Here is a 24,431-nt window from a genome sequence, read left to right as displayed (position 1 = left end):
ATAATCTTCTTTCCACAATCATGGAGGTTTTAATCCATCATAAAAATATATAAACGCAATACCTTAAAAGTGGGTTGAGCTTAAGATAAAGAGCATTTACAACAAAGAAATGCGTGCTTTCACTATGAATAGTTTTACTAAGTTTAAGGTGAAATTGTGACTAATTGTTAAAAAGCTCATAATAATTTTGCAAAGTTTTCTACAAGCTGAAGTGAACAGTTGAGTCCTTCTGTCTGTAACATCTACATGTTGATTGAAGTCTGAGCAAACAACGCAGCCTGATCATGTGACTCAGACTCACATGTCGTCGCTCAGGGCAGTTTGTGTCCAGCTGCAGGGTTCAAAATGTCAGCGAAGCTCTGGGTGCGATCCAGTCCTGCTGAGAAGAAACACTGAAGCTGCATACTTGTGCTGTCACTATAAGCCTGCATCATGTTCGGTCCTGTCTGCTGTTAGCTTCTTTGCGTGAAGTGTGTTGCGTAATTGGAAAATAGGAACTTTTTGTTTGTTTTTTTCATTTCAGTGCAAAAGCTGTGTCCATCTGTTGTTTGTCCTAAATTAGGTAAAAAGCCACAAACCCTCCCCAGGCTGTTGCACAATATGCTATCATAAAACTAGCACCATGCTGTAATGCCAGATGCATCACTAGATGCAAAAAGATATTTGAAGTGCTTGATCAGCACATGCAGCTTTTAAGCAGTCACTTGTAATATTTATGTGATCTTATAAATTGGAGGCTCAGAAGTTTTTGTTTTGTTTTGAGAGACAAAAACTCAAAATGTTCTGAGTGCAAAATAAATACGCACATTTTCTTGCTGGAGTGTCGTCCAGCTAACAATTATTGCATCATGCTTACATTTAAAATGCAGGAAAAGATACTCATTTTTGTTAAATAGGAATTCATTAGCTAAACTCAAGTGAGTACTGATAAAAATTCCCATAATGCAACATGACTATGGATGATCTTTAGGTGGTAACCAAATTAATGTAACAAAATAAATCTGCATCATTGTTTCTGTGGAAGTGATTCTTTAATGAAGGGATTTCTGGACACGTTTCATAGTTTTCAGTACGTTTTATTGAACACGCACACGCATACGTACACAGTCACACAGACACTGTTAGTGTATCAAACATATAATACTGCACATGCAGAACTTGCACACATGGTGACATGTTTGCCATGCTTGTAACTCTGCATAATCTGGCGAAGACATTGATTTAGAAACAGGCAAAAGAATCGTGTTTGCATTGAGTATTGCTCTTCTCAGGCTAAACCGGTGTAATTCTATCAGCTATCATCTATTACAGGCATCTGACACGCACTTCCGCTTTAGCTGGTTCTTTTTGAATTATTGTTATTGTTATTGTATTACTCAGCGGGCATGTATTGATCCAGGTAGACCTTGATCTGGTCGATGGCTTCGCTCAAGCCGTTTCCGACATGGGGGCGCAGGTATTGTTCGTACAAACCGAGCAGAGATGCACGAGCTCTGTCCACCACTGGAGCTGCTTCTGAGCCCAGACCACTGCAGGAATAATAATAATAATAATAAAAAAAGTGTACTTATTGAAACGTGTCACCTAGAAAAACTTTTATGTGCTGTTGTCAGCAAAAGTTAACAGATGCTTCTGATTAACAACAAATAATGGTTGAACTGAGCACAAAAAAAATTAGACATCAAGACATTCAAATGGAAACTGTTAGAGACCACTGACCTTGCAACTTTGGCAACTGCTTGCAGTTCAGGCTTGTCTCTCAGAGACTCGATGAACTCCCTGGTGGTCTGTGCTTGCTCATTCTGTCCAACGGTACCCTGCAGCTTGCCATAAGCATTGACCAGTCTCCTGTAGAATGTAGCTTTCAGGCTCTCATACTTGTCGACAAGTTCCTGGCTTGGTGCAGGAACCTGACTCAGGCTCATGGAGACTAAAATAAAGCAAAAAGAGTTGAACTATGATTTGACAACGAATAAAAGAAGTAAATCCCAAATTGTTCAAAGAAACGTTTCAATGTTTCTGTGCATAAATCTTGCAAAGCAACGTTTTCAGCATGCCACGGCAGTATCAGGGAACGTCTGTAGTTTTACTTTTCATCAACTTCATGCATAATTATTCAGATGGAGTTTGCATGTTGCCTTACCCTGAAGAGCGAAGACAAGTGCGAGGATCAATTTTGTGTTCATCTCTGAAACAAGAGAGAGACAAAAAAAACAAAAACATGCAAACCTTTAAACAAATAAAAAGATACAAATATATATTTTCTGAAAAGTTTTGCTCACTTCTTTTGGGCAAAAGTGAAATATTCTTCAAAGAAGTCAGAGTTGCGCTCGTTAACAAGAGCTGAGCACCTACTGTGGTTGCTGGATGTACAGATCCAAGACGTGACAGTCTTCTCTGGAGGCGAGTTGTCTGTAAACCACAGCTCACATCTGGACGAGATGATATAGGGGGGACTGCAAACAAACGTCATCTGGTGATATTACACACACGCTTGTATCCGCTCATGCAAACACACACACACACACTCGAAGGCATCCACCTACAAAGTCCAGTGTACATGGCTGTCTGGGGCGCATGTGGAATTGTGGTTGTGCAATGTTTCTGAGATGTACGTTTATCTGCATTCAGATGGTAAAAAGCAAAGGGAGCGCTCCTGATACTGAAGAAATTGTTTCTTTAGAAAAAAAAGCTGGTGCTTGGTGGGACAAAAACAAGCAGAAATCTTTAAATTGGCCCATTACCTTCGGTGAAAGAAGATAATGCTGATTAGATCAGCATTTTCCAGTCAGCAAGTCTGTCAGTTCGGTAGTAAAAGTGGTCTGTCATTCCTGACCTGTCTGGACAAATTGTGTTAAACCCAAAGACTTCACCTTTGATCCTGTTAATTTAAAACAAACAGCTTGGAAGGTGATATGTGATGTGTTCGTGATTACTTTTCTTTATTTTTTTTACTTTTTACCTCTTCTTGCGTTCTTTCTAGCATTTGCATGACTGTCTGAGTAAGACTCAGTCACTCACCATCTATTAGCAAATAAATTGATTCCTTAAACTGTTTTGATATCAAAACTGTATGCCAGCCTCTCCAGCATTCCTCTGGAGTCTGGTTGCTCAGGGGCAGCCACTGTCTGTGCCGAAGTCGGCTTCCATGCTGCAGGTAAACCAATGCAAGTGAAGTAAATCAACTCAAACTTAATGTCACAAATGAAAAACATTGATAATGAGAATTTTGTGTGTTTTGATATCAAAACAGTTTAATAGAGCAGCTGTGTGCAGTCAGTATCTTACAGTAGGTAAGCTTTTTTATTTTATTTCAGTGGAATCTTGAAGAAACCAAAAGTAGGGGTTTTGTTCCTTTCTGTGTTACAGGAACTCTCTAAGTTACTTCCCTGGCTGAGATTCAGTAACTCAAAGTTTCAGTTCTCTCCATCAGTTATACTTTTGAAGTCTGCCACTCTTCTTCAGACACTATGTTGTTGCTTTGACATTACAGTATATTTTGAGTCCAAGTCATTTATGCTGAAATGAAATTGCACAGAAGTGGACTTCTTTTTGCAGTCTGCACTTGCTTTTAGTTTGGAGTAGAAGAAAATTAATGAAATTGTACTATTTGATTTTATTTATTTTGTTAAACTTGTGTATCATTTCCTTCTGCTTCACAATTACGTATCATTTAGGTCAAATAAAATCCCATTAAGTCATTTAAATTCACCGCTTTCTCCAATCTCCCACAATAGAGTTCACTTAAGAGGCAAAGTTGTTTTAATTAAGTTTTATTTGATTATGCCATCAGTCTTTACAGTCATGAAAAGTTGGGAAAACAGCAGGAAATTGAAAGTAAAGTAGCAAAAGTAAAAACTGATAATAAAGCAATTAGTTTTTCTATTTAGCTAATTTTCAGGTGGTTGATGAGTAGGCGGCATGTCGTTGTCAGCGGCTTTCTGAAACTTCTCCCACAACGAACTTCTTATTTTAGAGGCCCACTCAACATAGCCTCCAGCCACTGGTTGGATGTGGTCCTCATAATAAGCGCTAGCGAAGCCAAGCACGGTTTCTCCAATGGACTGGATTTTAGCTTTGGCTTGCCTGTACACAGATCAAAATGCACATTTTTAAATGCACACAGAAATATAACAATAAAGATTATTTAATAGTTTGTCAAAATTTAGCTAGAACCCCAAAGTATTTGTTTTTTCCATTTTTTTCTTTTTTTTGTCACACTCAGATAAAGAAACTGATATTGGACAAAGATAAATGAGTGAAAATTAAAGACTACACAAATAAAAATTTAATTTATGCAAAGACAAAATCATTGCAAGCAATTTGGTTCTATGTAACACCTGCCACCCATTATTAAACATAAGTCAGCTGTGATTAACTGGGCATCCTAGTTCAACTTCACCAGGCGCGTTTGGACCTGGTTACTATCAAACTTGCAGAATCAGAAAACCTCTTAACTACAACCTTATTTTTTTACATCTTGATAAGTAGTCAGCAAGATCTAAAAAAAAAACTAACTTCAAAAACAAACACACAGGAGTTAAATAAAGCCACTGATTCTTTCAATCCAGAAAGGTTGTCAAAGGGTCGAAATCCAGAAATAAAGGGGAAAATCTACTGAGGAGTGGGCAGCCTACCAAGATTACTCTAAGAGCACAAAAAAGGATGTCCAGATCAAATAAGATTGATAAATGACAAAGGACACCACCATATCTGCCTCTACATGGCTACAGCAACAAAACAAAATGAACTGGCCTAGTCAAAGTCCAGAATTAAATCTGATTGAGATACTGTGGCTTTAAAAGCCACCCATTTTTCAAAACTCTCCCCAATTAAAACAGATTTTCAAAGAACGATAAGCCAAATATTCTTCCACTGTAACCTAAAAGGCTCATGCTATTGATCAGAAATATTTGAAGGCAGTTTTTGAGGTCAAGGGTTGTATAACCAGTTATTAGGATTTAGATTTAGTTTTTCACAATTGGACCATTTTGATTTGATTATTTTTACTTAATAAATTAATTTGTCATTTAAAATCATTTTTGTGTGTGGGTGTGTGTGTGTGCGTGTGTGTGCGTGCGTGTGCGTGCGTGTGTGTGTGTGTGCGTGTGTGTGTGTGCGTGTGTGTGTGCGTGTGTGTGTGTGCGTGTGTGTGTGTGTGTGTGTGCGTGCGTGTGCGTGTTATTCTGGTGTGATTTGTAAAATTAGTATATGGATCTGAAACATTTAAGAGTCACAAAAGCAGAAGAAATCTGTAACAAAATATATATTTTCAAGCCACTGTGATTTAAACTGAACCACTCAAAAATAAGATTTATATTCTTTTGTGAGTTAAGTGCTCCATGTTTCCTCCACAAATTAAAACAAGCAAAAACATCAGTAAATCACCCAGCTCTGTATGCCAGCCTCTCCAGCATTCCTCTGGAGTCTGGTTGCTCAGGGGCAGCCACTGTCTGTGCCGAAGTCGGCTTCCATGCTGCAGGTAAACCAATGCAAGTGAAGTAAATCAACTCAAACTCAATGTCACAAATGAAAAACATTGATAATGAGAATTTTGTGTGATTTATTTTTTAAGTTGTACCTTGCAGGAGAAACAAGAGAAGGAAGATTGTCTGAAGTCGCAAGTGCTGAAAAAAAAAAAGAGAAACACATCCAGGTGTCAGTTTGTCTTCTGCTAAAACCATCAGAACATCACAGTAACTTTTACTGACTGGTTCAACAACAAAATAAGTTTTTACATGTCTCAGGTGTTTGCATTACTACTAACACAATTACCAAAAAAAAAGCAGTTTTTACCATTTTTCCCGTCTTTCATCAACAGAAATTAAGCGAGTCAAATCTTATCAGGCTGCTGTATTTGATTTAGGTTGGTGCAAGAGTGCGAACATTGGTCCTTACCGCACGATCATTGATCCTGAGCTTGTTTTCCTTTTTTTCTCTGCTTCAATATTTTATTGCCAAATCACAGAGTGACAGCAAAGCAACATGTCTGAACCTGATCCAGTGAGTGGGTTTATTTTCCAATCTGATTCCTACTGTTTGTTCCCTCTTAAAAGCAAAGACTACAAACACGTGCAATACAAAGACATTTGAAGTAGCTGCCAGTTCTGGGGATTTAAAAAGCTTAAAACTCAAAATACTTTTGGAACTGTCTAGTTTAATCTTTCAAGTATCACATTTTGTGTTCATTTTGTGCAGTTATATTACATTGCAGATTGTTGTGTCAGCAAAGATTTGCAAAATGCGTCTTTTGTAAAATCACGGGTTCTGAACTGCTGCCATCTTCTTTAGGGCCTGCGTTAGCTGTCGATGCGCCCTTTGGCTTGCATATCTCACCCCATTTGGCGAGTGCTGAAATGTGTACAAACCAGGCAAAGTCTCCAAAGAAGAGATACGTGTTTTAGTTAAGACGGGTACAAAAAGATCATTCAGGGGCCAGAGTCCACCTCATATTGATTTGAGTTTTTGGTAGATACATGGGCTTTTCACCTCACTTGTTCTAAATGGAAGCAACTCTGTCTGAAATGTTATTTTCTAGTAGACCAGAATACTTAAAAATCTAGTATCTCAGCCATGTAGCCCAATTAAGAATTTAAACCCTTTCACCTGGGACTCCATCATTAGGCCCAGCATCCCTTCAGATCAGGGAAGAGAGATGCTGGATAGAACTAGAAATTTTCAAACAAAAACCTTCACGAAGCAACGACGCAAGAATAAAATCCCAAACATGTCGGTTAAAAGCTTTTTCACCAAGCTGACTTTGCAATCTTAAAGAAACCGCAGTTGTGGAGGTCGGCGCCATGTGACAGAAACCTGTGGCCTTTGTGTAGAAGCGGCTGACCTCTGTCACTGTTCTCTTCAGCGAAAAAGATTTCATTGAACCTGGATAACTGGTGAATTATTAACAGATCATAAACAGTGACTTTATACCAGGGGCATTATGAAATGCCCAAAAAGCTACCATGTTGGCGTTTGCCCTTTGGTCCTGACAACCGACAGAAATAAACCGTTATCTATTAGACATGTTTGATATGAGAGGTGTTGGATATGGCAGTATGTGGTGCATTATTTATTGCTAGACTTGAAGCACAGCGGGGACCATCTTGGTGGTACATATTTTCAATTAAATTTAGACTTAGACTTACAGCTGTAACACACAGCTTAGTCTGAACCAGTGGCTTTCAGTCTTAAGGATCCAGTGGGTTTTGAGAGTCTTTGTTCTCCACCACACATGATTCAAGTAACATTCTCAGCATGCCATTAAGAACTGCATTAGTTTGCAGCAAGGAAACACCTGAAACATGCAGGACAGTGAATCCTGAGAGCCACAGTTATTGGTCTAAACTATTCAGTTGTAACTTTATCTGTATGATGGGGGTAGCTACTGGAAGGTGACTCCCCCCACCCAACCTGCTCCCCAATCCATCTGCCCATGATCTTTGACTATGTTGCTGTCCTGCTGAAAAAATGCATTTCATGGTGGGGATGATACACTCTGGGTGTTTGTACCTGTATCGTTTTGCATGTAGTTGAAAAAAATGTATTTGAATTTGCTTATTTTCCAGTGGCCAATGGCAAAATGCGAATGGACATCAGTATGTCAGAATTAGAATACGGCTTTCTTTCACAAATTCAGAAACGTTGTCTTTCCTCCGGAGAATTCACACTGAGTGATTATCAACAAAATCTTCAGCTCTGAGAGAAAATATTTGATCACTGTCTTTTATCATCCTATCAAGTCTTTTTTGTTTTTTATATTTGTCTCCTTCTCTTCTTAGAACTAAGTTTTTTAAAAACTAAATTCTTTAAATGTCTCTTTTCTTTTTTTATATATTTCACTGCAGCAATGCAGAAGCAACCAATCTGCTTATTTTAGTTCAAAGTGTCATTTGTTTGCTGACATCATCTGGACTTTTGTTATCAGGCGTCTTGGATAGCTCAGATTGTTCTGTCTGCTCTTGATCATTCAGCTAAATCTGAAGAAACAAAATCCACAAGGGCCTTGTTGTTTGTTTAGAAGTTCTCACTTTATTTGTACAGAAATATAATGATATAACAGAACATTTTATTCCATTCCATGTGTTTTATTGCACTTTTACACAGTTTTCCCAAAAAAAAGATCACAGGCTATAAATTGGCAGAAATAGGTTAGTTTTCATCCATTTTGTTGAGCATCGTGACTTCAGCCTTGAGATGGTGTAGAAGCAAGTCATCTGTCAGCGTGGGCGTTGGGAACAGAGGGCAGGTCATTGACTGGCCATTTCATTTACCTTGGTCTTAATCTTCTGGAACTGCTCTGTGAACCAATTCCTGTGAAGGTTCAAAATGAAATTTGAGTCATGCACTTAAAAAGAAAGAACTTACACACATTTTATGTGTATCGGTCTACCTGGTGCTCACTGCAAATTCACTGGTCGAAATGGTGTCATAATGGGTCTTGGCTTTTTCAGCTACATTCTTGCCGAACTCTGTGAGCTGATCCCCAAAGTTTGAGAACCTTTCTGCAAAGTCATCCTGAGCCTCTGAAAGTCAGTGAAAGCAACAATGACAATGAGAATCTTCATACAAGATGATAGCAGAAAGAAACATGCAAGACTTTTCTGTATGAAAACACTAAGAAGCACCTGTGTATGCGACAAGAGCCAGCAACAGCACGGCAGCTGCAAGATACAGTCTCATCTTGACTTCTTTTCCTAAGGATAGAAAGCAGAAAAATGCTATGAATTGGCATTAAATTGCAAGCATAGATGTTCTTTGAAAAACATTGAAATAGATTGTTTTTCTCCAGCAAGCACATTATTTAATATACAATTAAAGTTTTGCCTTCAAAGAAGTGCAGAACTTTCCAAAAAACAAAAGGTTCAGTATTTTTTTTTTTTTCCTTACCTTCTTATTTACTTATTGTTTTTTCAGCACAAAGTTACAAAAACGTAATTTTTTAAGTGATAAAGTGTAAATCATACCTCTTTTCCGTCTCTGCGCAGAAAAAAAATGGTGTGTCTTGGATGGTCAGAGTGTCCCTGCTTTTTATAAGCCTTCCCCGTTTCAGGAGTGTTATGCAAAACACCAGATTTAGGTCAACACGTAGACGCGATGGCCTTGAGGAATCCCTGCCCATTTCATTGATCTGCACTCATATAATTGCATTAAAAAAGCTCACAGGCGAAACAGGCCTACTGTAAATAAAATGTTGCACAACTGGTGCATATTGATGAAATGATGAACTTAAATCACAAACAATGTCTTGTGATTAAAGGGAGAACGAGAAGAAAAGGGAGTGAAATTTTCATCTGATCCATCAGCAAAAACGTGGTTTGAACAGATAAGCAGGCAGGTGATGCAGACGGACAGAGTTCACTGCTGACAGAAAAACAGACATGAGCTATGTGTGAGCTACTTTGGACCTGGATAGTTGCCCACAGTTAACTCTGTGTCAAAGAAAACTCCACGTAATAACTTGACAAGAGTGTGTTGGAAGGCAACTGGACTTAAATGGTTTAATGTTATATTACACAATGTCACTGTTTGTGTCTTTTATGCACCCATGCTGATTCCAAGAGTGATTCTTTTTAATATGAGAGATTGTTTAAATACACAGCTCAATTTAAGAGGACCTGGGTCCCTGTGATAGAGCCAACCTTGGTGCTCTACACAGAAAAGTTTGTTTTACACATGCAGATTGGAATCAACTCAAAGTATAAACTCAAAGGTTTTAAGGCGATGTCCATCCAAGTAAAAATAGTTATTTCGAAACTAACTTAGTATTTGTCCTTTCATTACAAACCTCCAAACATCTAGAAAGGCCGGCAGCCATTCAAAAAATGTTGCAGTTGCTGTGGTAGACCTGTGTGTGGTGACATCAGGCAGTAAAAACTGAACCGCACCATAAACAAAGGAGACCAGAATGCATTTAGTGCTTGCTTTTGGCACATTTGGCAATTTTGTGATCAATCGTCAGGCTTGTGTTTGTGAAATTATCCTTTTCAAGTAGCATCTATACAAAAATCCAGCAAATTAGACTATATCAAATGCTAAATAAAACAGCTAAATAAAATTACCTGTGATGTTTGGGTATTTTCTATGTCCATTTATCTCCATAATTTATTTAGTACATGAAAGCAAATTTTGTCTCATGGATATGAAGTTTTAAGTGTCTAAATTGTTACATATATCTATGAAATGGGCTTATAAATTGATGAAGGGGCAAGATGACCCAGAACCTATTTTTTGTTGCTTTGGTAGTTTTTCATTTGCCTCTCGAATTAGAAATGTCATTGCAACACTCACTGTCTGGTTCATGCACATCTTCCTTTTTTTTAAAAAAGGAAATGACCAAGACAGAACCACATGCAACTCAGTTTTCCAGTCAGCTTGTGACGTCAAAGAGACGGACAGTCGACGCACTGCAGTAACCCACAATTAAAGCTTTTTATTATACATGGCAAATCAAATGCACAATCTTGACTTTGGCGACAATGGTCATTCTATTGCTAATCACTGCAACCAGGCAGTCCTATTGTTGCGATGTAAAGCCCACAATTTAGGCATTGACATTACGATTAGGGTCCTGAAACCCCAAATTCTCGTCTTTTGTTCAGAAGAGGCCAATTAGGTTAAAGTATGAGTCCTGACCTTGCGTGCATACGAGCCCCTCTTGAATAATTGTAGGAGGCATCGGGTGTTAAAGAGGACGTCTACTGTGCTTCTAATTTGCAATAATGAGCTTAAGAAAGGCCTGTTTTTGCGTTTTACCCAGGCCCCCGTGGAGGCCATTGTTGTGTGCCAGCACTAAAGAGCACTGAAAAACGAAGCGAAGAAAGAGATTTCAAAAGGAGGCAATAGCACCATGGGGATGTTTTAGGAGAGGTTACTAGCAGTCATGGGCTAGTTACCACCTGCTTATTTTGTGCTGTTTTCTTTTCCAGATTGTTGCTGGGCAGTTCTCAAAGTGCAGACACACTATAGGAACAGACTGAGCAGAAGTGCTGAACAAGCAGACCTATTGTGGTTTTCCTGTTTTTACCTTTCATGAGTAATCCTCAAAACAACTGGCAGCTTACTCTAGGAGTTTCACTCTATCTGCCAGAAAATACACACAGCTTCCCTAAAGAGAGTGATTTCATGAGTGATAAACAGCTGCTCATTGTGTTAGTCATTCTTTCACTTTGAACAAAGTGCCCCTTCACACAGAAAGAAACTGTAAACATGTTTTTCATGATCTTGTGAAATGATTTTTCTTAGAAAGAAATCCACTTTTTCTAAATCTGTCCAAAGTTTGTAGTGTTATGTCAGCAGTTTCCCTTATTAATTTTGATACAGTACAAATACAAATTGCTCATGTGTAACAGCACACAGAACTTTTGAAGTTCTGAACTTCAAAAGTTCTGTGTCCTATTCACAAAAGCATCCCGCAAAAGTATTCTGAACCTCGAAACTTTTCACACTTTGTCAATGTCCATAATATTTTCGGGGAGTATTTTTATCTGACACACAAAAAAATTGTGCATTATTGCAAACCAGAAGATAACTGGTTTCAAAACTTTTGATAAAAATATAAAAAGTGATAAATCAATGTATACTTTTTAAGAACAACTTTTTATCGTAAATAAAAGCAATCTATGCAGACTGATCCCAGTCATATTGGATGCACCATCAATTTTTAGGTCACAGAATCTCAATTGAAATTCGGTCTGACACAGTCTAATATCTGGATATGATTTGGTCTGGACCATTCCACTTGTCGCTGCCTGTCCCGGGTCACTGTCCATCTGGAGAATGAACTTGTACCCTGTTTCAAGTCTTTCACAACCTCTAACAGATATTTTAGTTGCCCTGCATTTAACTCCCTCCATGTTCCCATTATTTCTGACCAGCTTCGAAGTCCCTCATAAAGAAAAGTGTCTCCGTTACACTGCCACTGAGATGGTTCACTTTGGAGTGTTTAAGATGATGGTGTTAGTTTTCCTCCACACATCAGATGTTGTGTTTGGACCTAAAGGTTTAAATGTGCCCCTTCTGGCCAAAGTACCTCCTTCCCCATGTTTGTTTTAGATTTTTGCAACATCTCAACAATCTCACCACTCTTGCACAATAAGCTGGAAATCATGTTGATAGAGCCTCCAACCTGCACCAGAGACCTCTGGCCCTACTGCAGACTTATCAAGGCTCTGATTTATGATATTCTTGCCTACCTTCTTATTTTAGGTTGAAGGCAAAGTCTTGGTAGGTACGAGATTGTGCAATAAAGGTTCAAAGTTGATATTTGATATTGCAGAAAGGAATCTGCAATATCCCAAACTATTGGGATATTGTCCAGATTTTTAAAGTGTGTGTAATAGCTGTCCTGCAAATAGATTCTTCCACCAGATCTTGTCTTGTGTACCATAATTTTATGGGAGATTGATCTTACACTGCTCTGTGAGATGTCCAGTGCTTGGATTATTATTGTTTTACAAATTTCTCAACAACTTTTTCCTTGTCTTATTTGCTACGTTCTTTGGTCTCTGAGGCCTTCACAGAACAGATTTAGGGTGCATTCACACCAGCCATGTTTAGTCTGCTTTAATTTAACTCCAGTTTGTTTGCCTTGAATTTGTCGTTCATTTGGCTAGGTGTGATTGAGCTATCAAACTCTGATGCAGATCAAAAAAGCTAACTCTGGTATGCCTACTTCTTGGTTGAAGTGATTTGAATGCATATGTGAATGCTAAGGGGACCATAGACCACTTCAAAAGCAGGAAGTGGATGAAAGTGCACAGAGTTCTGGGTAAATACAACCGAAACAAGCATGTAAGTCTAGAGCACAAGTGTCAAACTCCAGTCCTCAAGGCCCACTGTCCTGCAGTTTTCAGATGTGCCACAGCTACAAAACACTGGAATGAAATGGCTTAATTACCTCCTTCTTGTGTAGATAAGTTCTCCAGCGCCTTGCTAATGACCTAATTATTTTATTAATGTGTGGTGCAGCAGAGGCACATCTAAAAGTTTCGGGACAGCGGCCCTTGAGGACTGGAGTTTGAGACCCCTGGTCTAGCGCTAGCAGAAGAAATGGTTTTACCAACTACAAGAGAAATGTTACAATCGCTATTTTCTGATGTTATTTCATATTTTACTTTGCATTTTGTGAAGAAGAAAGTTTAGCTCATTGTTTTCTTCAGAGGTTTTCGTCTCACTACCTTCAGTGGTTCTTGGTACAACGCTGCCACAAGCAAAGGCAGGGGGATCACGTTTTTCAAAGGGTTCGGTTCGTTTGACAGTGCAGTGTAAAGGCGAACGGCACCAGCTGAAAATGAAACAAATGTGTTTGGTCCTCAATCTTGTCCTGATAGTTTTCACACTTAGTAGTGTACCTGACTATCAGGTGTGAAAACATCCTGGTTAAATTACACACAGACAAACTGTTTAGTATTTGAACAACTTTGAAAACAGCTTTGAAAAGGAACTCGGGTTTTTTTTGTGTTATTTTTTTCTAAGGAGTGTCATAATAAAAGAGTCCAAATATATGCAAAACATTGAAAACTGTTTGCCAGATAATGTAAATTCCCACTCTGGATATTTTAAGGCAATTTGCTGGAACCATGTTTGGAAATTTATGCAAAAGTCAGACACAATGCTTTCATTTCAGTCTTATAAATCAAGTATTTCCCTTTCATGAAGTCTCATTTTCACGTTTTTTTTTTTTCATGAGGCATATAGTTTATCTAACTCTCCAACTAAGAAAACACAGCTGCAAGTTTGTGCAGCATGGATCCGTACACAGGGGGGTGAGAGGACGGATGTTGGTCAGTGAAGGGGGTGAATGGTGTCCCCTACTGGCCTCTGCTCTGAACTTCAAAGGAAAAGCCCTGCTGAGTTTGACAGACATAAAGAGGTTATCAAACTCAGCAGGTGCAAATGCTTATTTTGATGTTATATGCATTCAGCACAGCCGAAGCCAATAAAAAGGCTTGAATATGTGCCAAGACTTTCTCAACACATCCTCTTATGTAACAAATGATCCTGTTCAGGCACAGAAACTTAACGGAAATGTGAAATGGCATGACATGCAGCCATCGATCTCATCCCAAAAATGAACGGGGACATGCATGAGGTCTGTGCGTTTGTTGATCTGAGTGGCACATCTGTTCAAGCCTGCATAAGTCCAGATGAAGCTGGAACTGGTACAATGTCACTGTAAATGGCACAGCTTGTTCCCAAATACCTGCTGGGATTGAGAGAAAGGAATCTGAAAGCAAATATGAACAAGTCTGAACTGGACACAAAAAAGTTGGCTTGAGGATGCAGGGGTGGCACTTAGTGGTAATACAGTTGATTTGTGATTAGATGCAGAAACAGAACAGTAGAGAAGAAAAGCCTTCATTTTGGGCTTTATTCTTGTATTTTATTTTATTTTTTTTTTTGAACTTTTATTTGAACAATTCCTTGACAGAATCCATTCTTATGTATTTATTCTTGTATTTTATGTGAAGATGGTAATACATATCTCGTATCATTTTATCCTGCGGCAAATGTTGAGCAAGAGGTTGGCTAAGATGTGGTGATTCATTTTTTTGGAAGGTCCTTATTGAACTCTGAAATGAAACATTCATCCAGGAAAAAAAGTATTTGTTTGATTGCATTAAAGTTAATTCAGTCACCACAAACTGAGAAAACAAACAGTTGAGCTTGCTTCATTTTATAGTCAAAATACTTTGAAAGTGAGGACATTGAACACTCCTCTGAAGTGAGAGTGTAACTGGATCTATGTCATTTTAAATAATGCATCAGTCTTGAATGTTTAATGAGAGAAACAAGCCATGCAAGTGAAAAACATCTTTTCTGAATTCTTTATTCACTCAAACTTGGAGGTTACACTGACAGAGAGCAGCATTGTGGGCTTACATCATGAAAAAATAACAAAGAATGCTTTCGTAGGAAGTTGTTGCAAAAAGACTGTCAGCTATGCATGAAGTCAGTTTATTGTCCACTCTTCTATGAAGTACAGCAATAACAGAGTTAGATTTTAGCAGTTCTGCCCATGTGCAAAGGAATTAGCAGACGCCTTGCTGTATATGAATCCATCATTTATTCAGTGCATTTATTGAAATGAAAGACAGTTGTGTGTGTTGCATCCAAACCCAGCAACAAAATGTAAAAAGAAAAATCAGGAAAAAAAAACTTTGAATGCAAAACTAATGAGGATAAACAGTAGTAAAGTAGAAAAAGTAACATTAAAAAAATTGCTCTTTTCTGGAAGATATACTCTTGGTGACTGAGATACTTGCATAAAGGGAGTGTAAAGAAAATACAGAAAGGAGATGATCTCCCTTCCCTCTGTTTAAACCCCTCTATCCTGAACATAAGAGCAAAAGAAATATACATCATCAGTAACTTCCATCTTCATTCCTTCCTCTGATATCATTTACAACCTCAATAACCACTTTTCTTTATTCAGTGGCGGTCTCCTTGACCTTCTGCATGACATTCTCGAGGTGCTCGCGGACCTGGGTGGCGTACGGGGAGAGCAGCTCCGTTAGCTCCTCCAGCTTGCTGTCCATGGAGGTGCTCAGCTCCTTCATGCTGCTTTCCAGCTGGGTCTTGATGGTCTGAGCCTGGGTCTCCAGGAGGGTGGAGATGTCCCTCAGCTTCTGAGCGGCGCTCTCTCTGGCCTGCTCCACGTAGGGCTCAACGTTCTCCTTCACGGTGTCTAGGTTCTGGTTGGTGCGGGACTGGATCTCACTCATGTAGGTGGTCACGGTGCTTAGGGAGAGAAAGAAAAGAGGGGAACGTTTAGGTTACACACGAGTGAAAGCTTTATTCAGGCAGATTGCCAAAACCCAACTTACTCTTTGATGTCTTCAGTGTCTTTGGTCAGGCGCTTCCTCAGCTTTGTTGTGTAGGCGGTGATGCGGCCGCGGACGTCATCTGTGTTCGCCTCAACCATGGTCTGGAGCTCGTTCAGGTACTCAGTGCTGCGCTCCTTGGCATCTGTCATGTCTTTCTGCAGTCTGTTAGCCAGAAGCTGGAGATCCTCAGGGATCTGGCCTGGGGAACCTGCGGTGTAGGTGGCCAGCCTGCTGTGGATGCCGTCTCTGTATGTTGTAAGCTCACTCATGGTCTCAGTGATGAGAGTTCTGGAGAAATCAGACCAAACATCAGAATGCTTTGGTCCCAATGGCAGAGAGGAACATGCAATCAGAAGACATCACTCACTCCAAGTTCTTGCTGAGCTCAGGGACTTTGAGGTTCTCCAGGACTCCATCGGCTTGTTGGTTCAGGTCTATGATGTACTGCAGGAATCGTTCCACGCTGTTCTCCACGCGGATCATGGAGGTCTCAGCCTGTCGCACAACACGGCCATTGCAGCCTACAGTGGATATAAACACAACGCATTAATAATTAGAAAAAAAATTGCATTGTGTGTTATGTGGCAAAGCAACACAAAATCTACCAGTGATGACTGCCAGAGCCAGGATCAGAGCTACAGCCTTCATGGTTGCTGAACAGAAAGATACACCTGGAATATAAATAAGAAGTAAAGAAAGTCAGAAACTGGAAAAAGCAGCAGCTAAATTCAACAATTCAGAATCAGATCAAGGCGAACAGCCATTTAAGTATTTTTTATTAGTTTATTGCATCACTCACCTGAGAGGTTGAGCTTCCTTCGTGCTCCCAGGATTGTGGCGGAGGGTTTTTATAGTCCCAGGGTGCCGCTGCTGTTCCGCGTGGAACGGGTGGGGTGAGAGGAGGAGGAGGAGGAGGAGGAGGATGAGGGGGTTGATGGGGTGAGTGATTGCTCACGCTCTCGCTCGCGCGTGCGTTCATGGCGTGATGGTGATTTGTCGGCACAGATCCGCGTGTCCTTGCACGCAGCGTGCCACCACCGACACGGCGTCCGAAGTTCTCAGCAGTTTGCATGGCTGGTTAGAGGCGCTGACCGCGCTGCGTGGCTCTGACACGAAAGCAACAAGGTGAAAGTTAAAACCTGCAGCGGGGTGATTCATTCTTTCTGCGGCGGAATTTTCTGCGTCGCATTTTGTCCTCATAAAGTTGACAAGACAGATTAGAGTACAGCGAGAGATACGGTATTAATCCCAGAAGGTAGATTATTTTGTTACAGTAACATGTAACAAGAATGATTGTAAAGGTTTAGAAATCAGGGGCGCAACCAGAGCTGGATACAGGGGGAAAATCCCCCAGGTTGTGTCCAGAAATTGCCAGCCCTTTTTATTTTATTGAGTATTTTGGAAAAATAGGAATAAACACAAGTTAGAGTGATGAAATAGACATTTGAAATTCATTGTCTAAGAGTGGTAAATCAAACAGCAAATAAAGATTTGTGTATAATTACTTACATATTTACAGCTGAAGTGAAATGTTAGCTGCATTTGTTGTACAGTGAATAATTCAGTCAAATAAATCTAACGTAATTGTTATGTAAAATGTAAAAAACATGAAAAGCTGAAAAAGAATTAAGATGCACCTTTTTGGCATTCATGAGCTGAAAAAAACAGAGTGATCTAAGTTTTAAAAAATATCTAAGTTTGTTTTTTTCTTGTTTTGCACAAACATTATTTATAGTTTTTATATTTGTATGTCTCTACATTTTACCCAGAGAGTCAGTCTCAACACTTTATTTGCTGCTCTTTTTTGCAGGTTTGTGTTACTCTGATTGTTGACAAATCAGTTCTCAACCAAAAGCATCGTCTAACACCAGGATGTAAAGCAGCTTTTCACATCCACATTTTAATTCAAATGACCTGCATTAGCATTTATCGCCACAAAGAGATTACCCAGCCACCTCCATCACAAATAGCTCCCTTTTTATGCCAGTCTCATGTTTCAAACAGTAGATATGTGATTCTCAAACAAATAGGATGTCCTGATGGCATGATGTGCATGTGTAGGCTTGTGGGATGAAAATCCCATGGTGCAAAAAACGGATTAGAATGGGTAAATCAGGGAACATTAAGTGTGGATGCCATGGAATAAAATAAATGCTATGAAATCGGCTTTACGTCAAAGAGTGTGAAAGAAAAGCAAATTGCAAAGTAAATAGAGGTTTGTGGTTAAAGAAAGTACTTATTACAACTTGCTACGCAGTAAATATTTGTGTTGCTGCACAAATGTGTCATGGACTGTGTTGTTACTTTGATTATAGACACGCTTGGTCTTTCAGTCAGACAAGTATATTATTTTACCGCTCTAATTAGAGCCTTACAACATTGTTGTTGCTTTTGCTGCCAGATACAAGTGGAACAAGAAAAGACTCAAAATCCATAAACAAAGAATAAAATCTTTAATGCATAGCTGAAGTGATCTGTTGAACATTGTGAAAGAGAAACCAAGTTAATCTGTGGTGCTTTGCAGTCATAACTTCATAATCAGAGAAGCAATAAATGGTTTTAGGTCTGTGGAACCCAGACTGCCTATGTGGCCACGTTTAAACATCTTTGCCCTTTAGAACTTGACCGCAATGTTGTTAGATTTTTAAGTTTCCGTTTAGTGTTATTTTCACAGACACCCAATTTACATAGGAGCAAAGTTTGAAAATGTTGTGCAGGTAATTGGTGCGAGGCCACGATAACAGGACCGTGTGATAACTGAGTGACGTCACTTTAACTATCCAGTGATTGGTTAAGTGTAATAAATTGCCTGGCTTGTTTCTAATAAGAAAACTTATTGGCTTTCCTTGAAATGTGATAACAGTAAACATAACTAAAGCCCTTTGATCCGAATGTTCCAACACAATAATGATTAATGAGGGTTTGGAATGAGGAGTTGTGTCACACAGAAATCATGACGATAACCAGCCTATTCCAGAAAGAGAACGCATTGAAAGATCTTGTTTTTAATCTCTTTGGAACACATTGAATGTGTTAACAATAGCACCAGAATCAGACAACGTTTTCTGAGAAAAGTTCTTACAGTCAAAACCTGCTGCAACACAAAAAAAATCAAATAAATTTGGTGTCTGTATTGTGCTGATGGAATGTGCTACCTCTAGCACACAACACACACAAAGAAGTCAGAGTTTACTCACGCAGATCATTTAGGGTTGAGTGCTCAGTTTTTGTTTTTCAGGGGCTTTCAGGACAAAAGGCAGTACAGAAAGGGAAGTGAAAGGGACAGATTCAAGAAGACATATGAGGTAATACAGTGAAAATCTGACAGAGTCATCCAATCTGCAATCTGCAGATGCTTCTTCTTTTGCTCAACGAAAACACCAAACGTCTGATGTCAGGGGTCGGCAGGCAGAGCACTGAACGAACGTAACCCCAATGAATGTGGTTTTTGGCTGATGGGACTTTAATCACTGAACAAAAGGCAACTTGTTTGGATGTGTCAGTAAGGTTATCACAGGTTAATTAGAAGAACATGTTCACTTTAATGTAGCTGAACATGTTTTGATTTCTGCACAGGAAGGTGCACACATTGTCAAAGTCTTCTTTATGCGTTTGCTTTGTTTGATATGGCAAAAATGAACTCAAAAAACTTCTTACCATCTGATTCTGACTCAGAGGTATCAGCTGATGGGAGTAGAAGGAAATCAAATGTTAGAAATTGCTGAGTTTGTCATTGTTTTGAGCTCAGCTAATGTCAGGAGGAATATGTAATCAACAAGACTGAAGTGGAAAAACACCATATAATATGTGCACAGTTGCATTTATTTGGATATGCATCTTGGTGCAAGATGAAGGAAGATGTTTCTTCAAGTTAGTGCTAAGGTATTTATAAAAAGTCTTCTGTCCCTTTTCAGATATATATGTACTCCCCTGAAAGATGCAGGGATGAAAAGTGGGAATGATTTGCCTCCTTTGTTTCCACTAATCAAATAAGAAACATTAAAAGTAAGAGGTTATATGCTTTATCTCACCCCATTTCTTTATTTTTATCATATCTCTCTTTTTTTCATTTTATGTCATTAAAACCTGCAACTTTATTTTACTTGTTGTCTTATTTGATAGACCAACTCAAAATAGCACATAATGATAAAACAAAAGGAGAATCATGATTTTTAAACATTTTTAGAAAGAAAATCTTGAGTTTTTGAGTGCAGTTATAGCAAGTCTTTTAGGCTTTGTCTGTCTACCAACTTTGCACACAATGTTTTACACATTCTTTGCAAAATAGGTCAAGTTAAGTCAAATTAGAAGATGAACATCTGTAAACATTAATTTATAAGCCTTGCAGAACATTTTTGATTGGATCTGGTCTGAACTTTGATTGGGATGTTCAAACTCATGAATATGCTTTGATCTGCTGAAGCCTAAGAATTTATTTGCCATCCATTTAGCTACATCCTTCTTCCCATCAACTTTAACCAGTTTCTTGTCCCGGCTGGAGAAAAGCGTCCACACAATCTAATTCTGCATGAGGTTGGTGTGTTCAATAGAGCTTTGCAGTGAGATTTCCAACAAACATTATGTTTTAAATACAAGCCAAAACATGGATTTTGGTTTCATTTTAACAAAGCACCTTCTTCCACATTCTTACTGTGTCCATGCATTAATGTGTGTGACCCAGAACCCAACTGTGTGCCTCCTGGTTAGGTTTTCAACCTAAAGGAGCATCTTAAAAAGACTAATGCGGAATGTCAATGCTGCCTAAAATTGGCTGAAACAAAAACCCCATAACCTGGGTTTCCAAACAAGTGTTATTTGGGTTAAAATGTAAAGTCTTATTTCTAGTTCAGTCTGCGGAGGGTTAACAGTGTTTTTAGGTCCTGTAGCAGCTGGGGGCAGAACAGAGGAATGTTGTTTGCCACTGGGTAAGTCAGCGTGGGAGTAATCTTGCTGAAGGTTTGGAGGCACGAAAAGAGAAGTGATTTAGAACAAAAAAAAACAAAGAAGGATCAGGATGTGTTTACGAACATCCAGACTTGCAGGTGAAAACACATTTGAACATGCCCTCCACAAGAGAATCGTACGAGGGCGTGGAGGAGGGTGTTGGGGGGGAGCTTTTGTAAGGAAAACATAAAAACGGCGTGTTACTCAATTCTTTCTCAGTATTCATTAATGTCTTTATGTATCACTGATGTCCGGTGTTAAAGACAAGGTGTGTTGTTATTTTATAAAATTTGACCATTTTTTAGGTGTTAAAACAGGGTTTAATTCAGGATTTAACGTGTCAATGACTAGACTGAACACTTTATTTTATGCTAGGACCTCATTCTCCTTACCCTGCTTTAGTTACAAATTCTTTAATAATAAAAAAGGTTTTGATAAAAAAAAATATATTGCATGAAATCTATAGCTACTTTACTAAATTCACTCAGATGGTCTGTTTTGAATGTGCCTGTCTGAAACTCGCAACTCTTTGCCGCTGCAGCACCTACAGTGCCTGGCAAAAATATTGGCAAAAGGACCATGGTAACTTTGGAGGAGCAGCACTAATTCACAGCTCATATTGACAGGAAAACTAGTAATTAGGAAGAGTTGTATGCAATAAACCGTCTAATACACGTCACACATCGATGTTCTTTCAAAACCCTTCCCTATAATGGAACATGATAATTAAGTAACCATCATTAAATAAGAATTAAATATAAAGGTTTTCTTTACATTTCTTTTCCCGTAAGACTCCAGTCGTTAGCAGCTGATCTTGATAAAAGGTTTCAACTTTAAACGTGATTTTTACAGAATATTTCTTCTTTGCTTGTGTATAAATGCAACAACTGCTGTTGTTTTCATTTTGTTTATTTTTTAACATCTTTAAACATATTCTGTGTTTTTGTTCAAAGGTCATTTTCCAGAGGCTGGAAAATGAAATATTACAAAGAAATTTTAAACTTCAGCCCATTTCATAAAAAATAAAATACACAGGGATCTCAAGTTTCTTTTGCTTTTGTTTTATTTTCATAAATTAGGGAGCGGACACCTTGTGGTCACAGACCAACATGCATTTGTTATGTATCACTTTTCTGACAACGTTACATGAACTAACAACTGTAGCTTTTCCAAACAGGTCAATTAAAGTTGCATTGCCATGTTTCTGGCATCCGGGAGAAAATTCTGTTTTATTTGATGCAGTTTCTTTTGGTTCAGAGTCAGCTGGAGTTTGACTTAGTTGGTCTTGACGTAGGATTCATAGAGGGAGGTGAGACGAGTCTGGAGGTCCTGGGCGTAGGGGTCCAGCCTCTCCCTCAGGTTGTCTACGTATGGGGCAGCCATTTCCTTCACCTGCTGGGCTCTCTGTGTGAGCTGATCCTGGACTCTCTCGGTCACGGGAGCGACTCTCTGCTTGAAGTCTTCCAGGTGCTGGTCAACCTTCTGCTTCAGGTCGTCGGTGTAGGGCCCCAGGTGAGTCTGCAGCTCCTGCACACTCTGCTCCAGCTGAGCCTTCAGCTCCTCGCTTTTCTGGATGACGGTGGTCCTCAGGGTCTCAGTATCCAAACTCTCGGTGTAGGGGGCCAGCTCCTGCTTCAGCTGCTCCACTCTCTCCCTGATCTGGACCTTCAGGTTCTCAGTGTAGGGCTCCAGCTTCTCCCGGGCGTTGTTCAGGTCGGTGTTCAAGCGTTCTCTCAGATCTTCTGCCTCTTGGGTGACTCTGGTGATCAGTTCCTGGGCTCTGGGTGGGAGCTGCTCCTGCAGGGTGACTGCATACTGGCTGGCTGCTTCAGCGCCGTCGGTGATACGGGCACTGAACAAAGTGACAGGAGACAGTGAGTTTACACTCTGCAAAAGCTAAATAAAAGCCATGCTTTATGTGGTGGTGTATGTCATACCTGATATCCTGGCCAAACTGGGTCTTTCTGATCATCTGAAGGGTGTCATCAGCTGTCTGGGTGGCTTTGCCGACATAGTCCCAGAAAGCATCAGTCATTACTTCCAGCTGAGGCTTGGGAGCGTCAGCGTAGAAGAGGTTGGCATTGCAGCCTGTTGGACGGACAGAAGGATAACTTGAAACTACGGCAGCTGTCTGAAGGTACAATTCAGTAATTAACAAGACTTTACGCTTCATTTTGATTTTCCCCCAGCTTACTTACCGGTGAAAACGGCCAGGACGAGCACAGCAAGGACCTTCATGGCTCTTTGAAGCTACAACAAAACCAAAAAAAAATAAGTCACAAAAGCATTTTCCTTCAGTAAACTTAAGAGCTTCCTCCGTTTCCTCTCTTACCTGAGTTTACAAGAGTGTCTGTAAATCCGCTCAGTTGTGCTGGTGCCGAAGTGATGAAGCTCTGCAGCTTATATAGTGAATTCGGACAGTAATGATCCCAAAGTCCAAGAGGTAGTGCTTTGCTGTCACCTTGCCTCACCCTTCTTTCCCTGCTGATATTTTGTAGCAGGCAATCTATGCAACAAGCAAGTACAAGCCCCTTCTGCCCCAGAAATATCATTTAAGTACTGGTTGTATCCTGTACAATTACCACTTTAAGAGAAAATGATCAATGTGAAATAAAGATTACACGGTTATGTTGTTGCCTAAAAATGTGTTTGTGCTTCATGACTACAGCAGTGAAACTAAATCCATAGTGTTAACCCTATTTGACCTTATGTATCTGAAAACCTCCAGCTCTTTACTACAGACAGAATCCACAACATTACTGTCACTGAATTCCAACTTTAAGTAGACATACACTATTTTTCCTGTAATCTTTTTATTGTGCCAACAACTTTCAGGGTAATTAATAGTTGTTGCTTTTGTGTCATGCCAATGTTCAGCAGTCTTGCATATCTGTCTGACCAAAGGTCAGTACATTCAGGCATCGTCAGCCTCTGAGGGACAAAGTAGCTTCTGCTTCAGTTAGATGTGTCAGAGGTCAATTCTCATAAACACATTTTAGAGTTTTCTTGATTAATGAATCTTTTTCACTAAAAGAACAATATTACACCATGTATAGTGTCAAAAGTAGCTAAAGTACACCCGTCCCTTGAACTTTCTAATGTGTTGTAAAATTGCGACAAGAATCTTGAGTGCATCTTATCTTTCATTGGGGTTTTATGTAAGAAACCAGTGAGAAGTAGCACATTATTTTGAAGCAAAAGGAAGTGGACTGAAGCTTCGTTGAGGAGTTTTTTCTGTGCTTTCTTGTAGGCAGCATCTTTAGTGGCATTTCCATTACAAATGTTCGCAAAACTTGGTCAATATTCTGCTAAGATTGGAAAATCACAATTTGCAATTGGGGTGTTTTCCTTAAATAAGGAACACAATTAAAATCACACGTAAAAACGTTTGTCCACGAGATAAATGGTTAAAACATATGCAGCGCCATCATCCTCCTGCCACTTCCTGTCGTCTTCTTCATCTCTTCTGCCCATATTAACAACCAGTTAATAACATGACTTGATGCAAAAAGAAAAGTGTTTTCATTTAAGTTTTGAAAAATACACTAAATATGATAGAGTTGAAAAACCTCCTCATCCATATGGAAAAACATTTTATCCAAAAATGTGTTGGTTTTTTTTCAAAATTGCAATGATTTCAATTTGCACAATTATGTGATCAAT

The 24,431-nt window shown here is 39.3% G+C and overlaps 4 protein-coding genes across 5 annotated transcripts; all 4 read right to left on the bottom strand.

Annotated features, from left to right (window-relative positions):
• Window positions 1-1,055: 1,055 nt before the first annotated feature.
• Window positions 1,056-2,577, bottom strand: apoa2 (apolipoprotein A-II). Of its 2 annotated transcripts, XM_008431166.2 has the most exons (5): window positions 2,547-2,577; window positions 2,283-2,456; window positions 2,144-2,188; window positions 1,720-1,930; window positions 1,056-1,529 (listed from the first exon to the last, which is right to left on the bottom strand). In XM_008431166.2, the coding sequence occupies exons 1-5, from the start codon at window positions 2,560-2,562 to the stop codon at window positions 1,373-1,375; spliced, it is 603 nt and encodes a 200-aa protein (XP_008429388.1). In that variant the 5' UTR covers window positions 2,563-2,577; the 3' UTR covers window positions 1,056-1,372. The 2 variants fall into 2 exon arrangements, with proteins under 2 accessions (XP_008429388.1, XP_008429389.1); XM_008431167.2 differs by lacking the exon at window positions 2,547-2,577 and having other exon boundaries at window positions 2,356-2,488.
• A 5,428-nt stretch (window positions 2,578-8,005) lies between these two features.
• apoc1 (apolipoprotein C-I) lies at window positions 8,006-9,053 on the bottom strand. Its single transcript, XM_008431168.1, has 4 exons — window positions 8,964-9,053; window positions 8,625-8,693; window positions 8,390-8,522; window positions 8,006-8,310 (listed from the first exon to the last, which is right to left on the bottom strand). The coding sequence occupies exons 2-4, from the start codon at window positions 8,677-8,679 to the stop codon at window positions 8,247-8,249; spliced, it is 252 nt and encodes an 83-aa protein (XP_008429390.1). The 5' UTR covers window positions 8,680-8,693; window positions 8,964-9,053; the 3' UTR covers window positions 8,006-8,246.
• A 5,754-nt stretch (window positions 9,054-14,807) lies between these two features.
• On the bottom strand, window positions 14,808-16,665 carry apoeb (apolipoprotein Eb). The gene is made up of 5 exons (XM_008431169.1): window positions 16,624-16,665; window positions 16,430-16,495; window positions 16,192-16,345; window positions 15,825-16,112; window positions 14,808-15,738 (listed from the first exon to the last, which is right to left on the bottom strand). Exons 2-5 carry the CDS (start codon window positions 16,470-16,472, stop codon window positions 15,426-15,428), a joined length of 798 nt encoding a protein of 265 aa, XP_008429391.1. The 5' UTR covers window positions 16,473-16,495; window positions 16,624-16,665; the 3' UTR covers window positions 14,808-15,425.
• Window positions 16,666-21,808: 5,143 nt separating this feature from the next.
• On the bottom strand, window positions 21,809-23,160 carry LOC103477849 (apolipoprotein A-I-like). The gene is made up of 4 exons (XM_008431170.1): window positions 23,101-23,160; window positions 22,967-23,018; window positions 22,706-22,856; window positions 21,809-22,620 (listed from the first exon to the last, which is right to left on the bottom strand). Exons 2-4 carry the CDS (start codon window positions 23,004-23,006, stop codon window positions 22,044-22,046), a joined length of 768 nt encoding a protein of 255 aa, XP_008429392.1. The 5' UTR covers window positions 23,007-23,018; window positions 23,101-23,160; the 3' UTR covers window positions 21,809-22,043.
• Window positions 23,161-24,431: the final 1,271 nt, after the last annotated feature.

The sequence above is a fragment of the Poecilia reticulata genome, linkage group LG16 (genome assembly GCF_000633615.1).
Source record: "Poecilia reticulata strain Guanapo linkage group LG16, Guppy_female_1.0+MT, whole genome shotgun sequence".
Taxonomy (NCBI): Eukaryota; Metazoa; Chordata; class Actinopteri; order Cyprinodontiformes; family Poeciliidae; genus Poecilia; species Poecilia reticulata.
The sequence above is the reverse complement of the archived record's forward strand: the minus strand, read 5'-3'. Positions and strand labels throughout refer to the sequence as shown.

Excerpts from the sequence above, each read along its gene's own strand:
- LOC103477849 (XM_008431170.1), bottom strand. The coding sequence starts at position 23,006 with ATGAAGGTCCTTGCTGTGCTCGTCCTGGCCGTTTTCACCG. Across the intron at positions 22,857-22,966 it reads CGTCCTGGCCGTTTTCACCG|GCTGCAATGCCAACCTCTTC; the intron begins GTAAGTAAGCTG and ends TCCGTCCAACAG. Across the intron at positions 22,621-22,705 it reads CAGTTTGGCCAGGATATCAG|TGCCCGTATCACCGACGGCG; the intron begins GTATGACATACA and ends CACTTTGTTCAG.
- apoa2 (XM_008431166.2), bottom strand. Across the intron at positions 2,189-2,282 it reads TTCACTTTTGCCCAAAAGAA|AGATGAACACAAAATTGATC; the intron begins GTGAGCAAAACT and ends CTCTTGTTTCAG. Across the intron at positions 1,530-1,719 it reads GCAGTTGCCAAAGTTGCAAG|TGGTCTGGGCTCAGAAGCAG; the intron begins GTCAGTGGTCTC and ends TTATTCCTGCAG.
- apoeb (XM_008431169.1), bottom strand. The coding sequence starts at position 16,472 with ATGAAGGCTGTAGCTCTGATCCTGGCTCTGGCAGTCATCACTG. Across the intron at positions 16,346-16,429 it reads GGCTCTGGCAGTCATCACTG|GCTGCAATGGCCGTGTTGTG; the intron begins GTAGATTTTGTG and ends TATCCACTGTAG. Across the intron at positions 16,113-16,191 it reads GAGCTCAGCAAGAACTTGGA|AACTCTCATCACTGAGACCA; the intron begins GTGAGTGATGTC and ends TGATTTCTCCAG.
- apoc1 (XM_008431168.1), bottom strand. The coding sequence starts at position 8,679 with ATGAGACTGTATCTTGCAGCTGCCGTGCTGTTGCTGGCTCTTGTCGCA. Across the intron at positions 8,523-8,624 it reads GGCTCTTGTCGCATACACAG|AGGCTCAGGATGACTTTGCA; the intron begins GTGCTTCTTAGT and ends ACTGACTTTCAG. Across the intron at positions 8,311-8,389 it reads GAATTTGCAGTGAGCACCAG|GAATTGGTTCACAGAGCAGT; the intron begins GTAGACCGATAC and ends GAACCTTCACAG.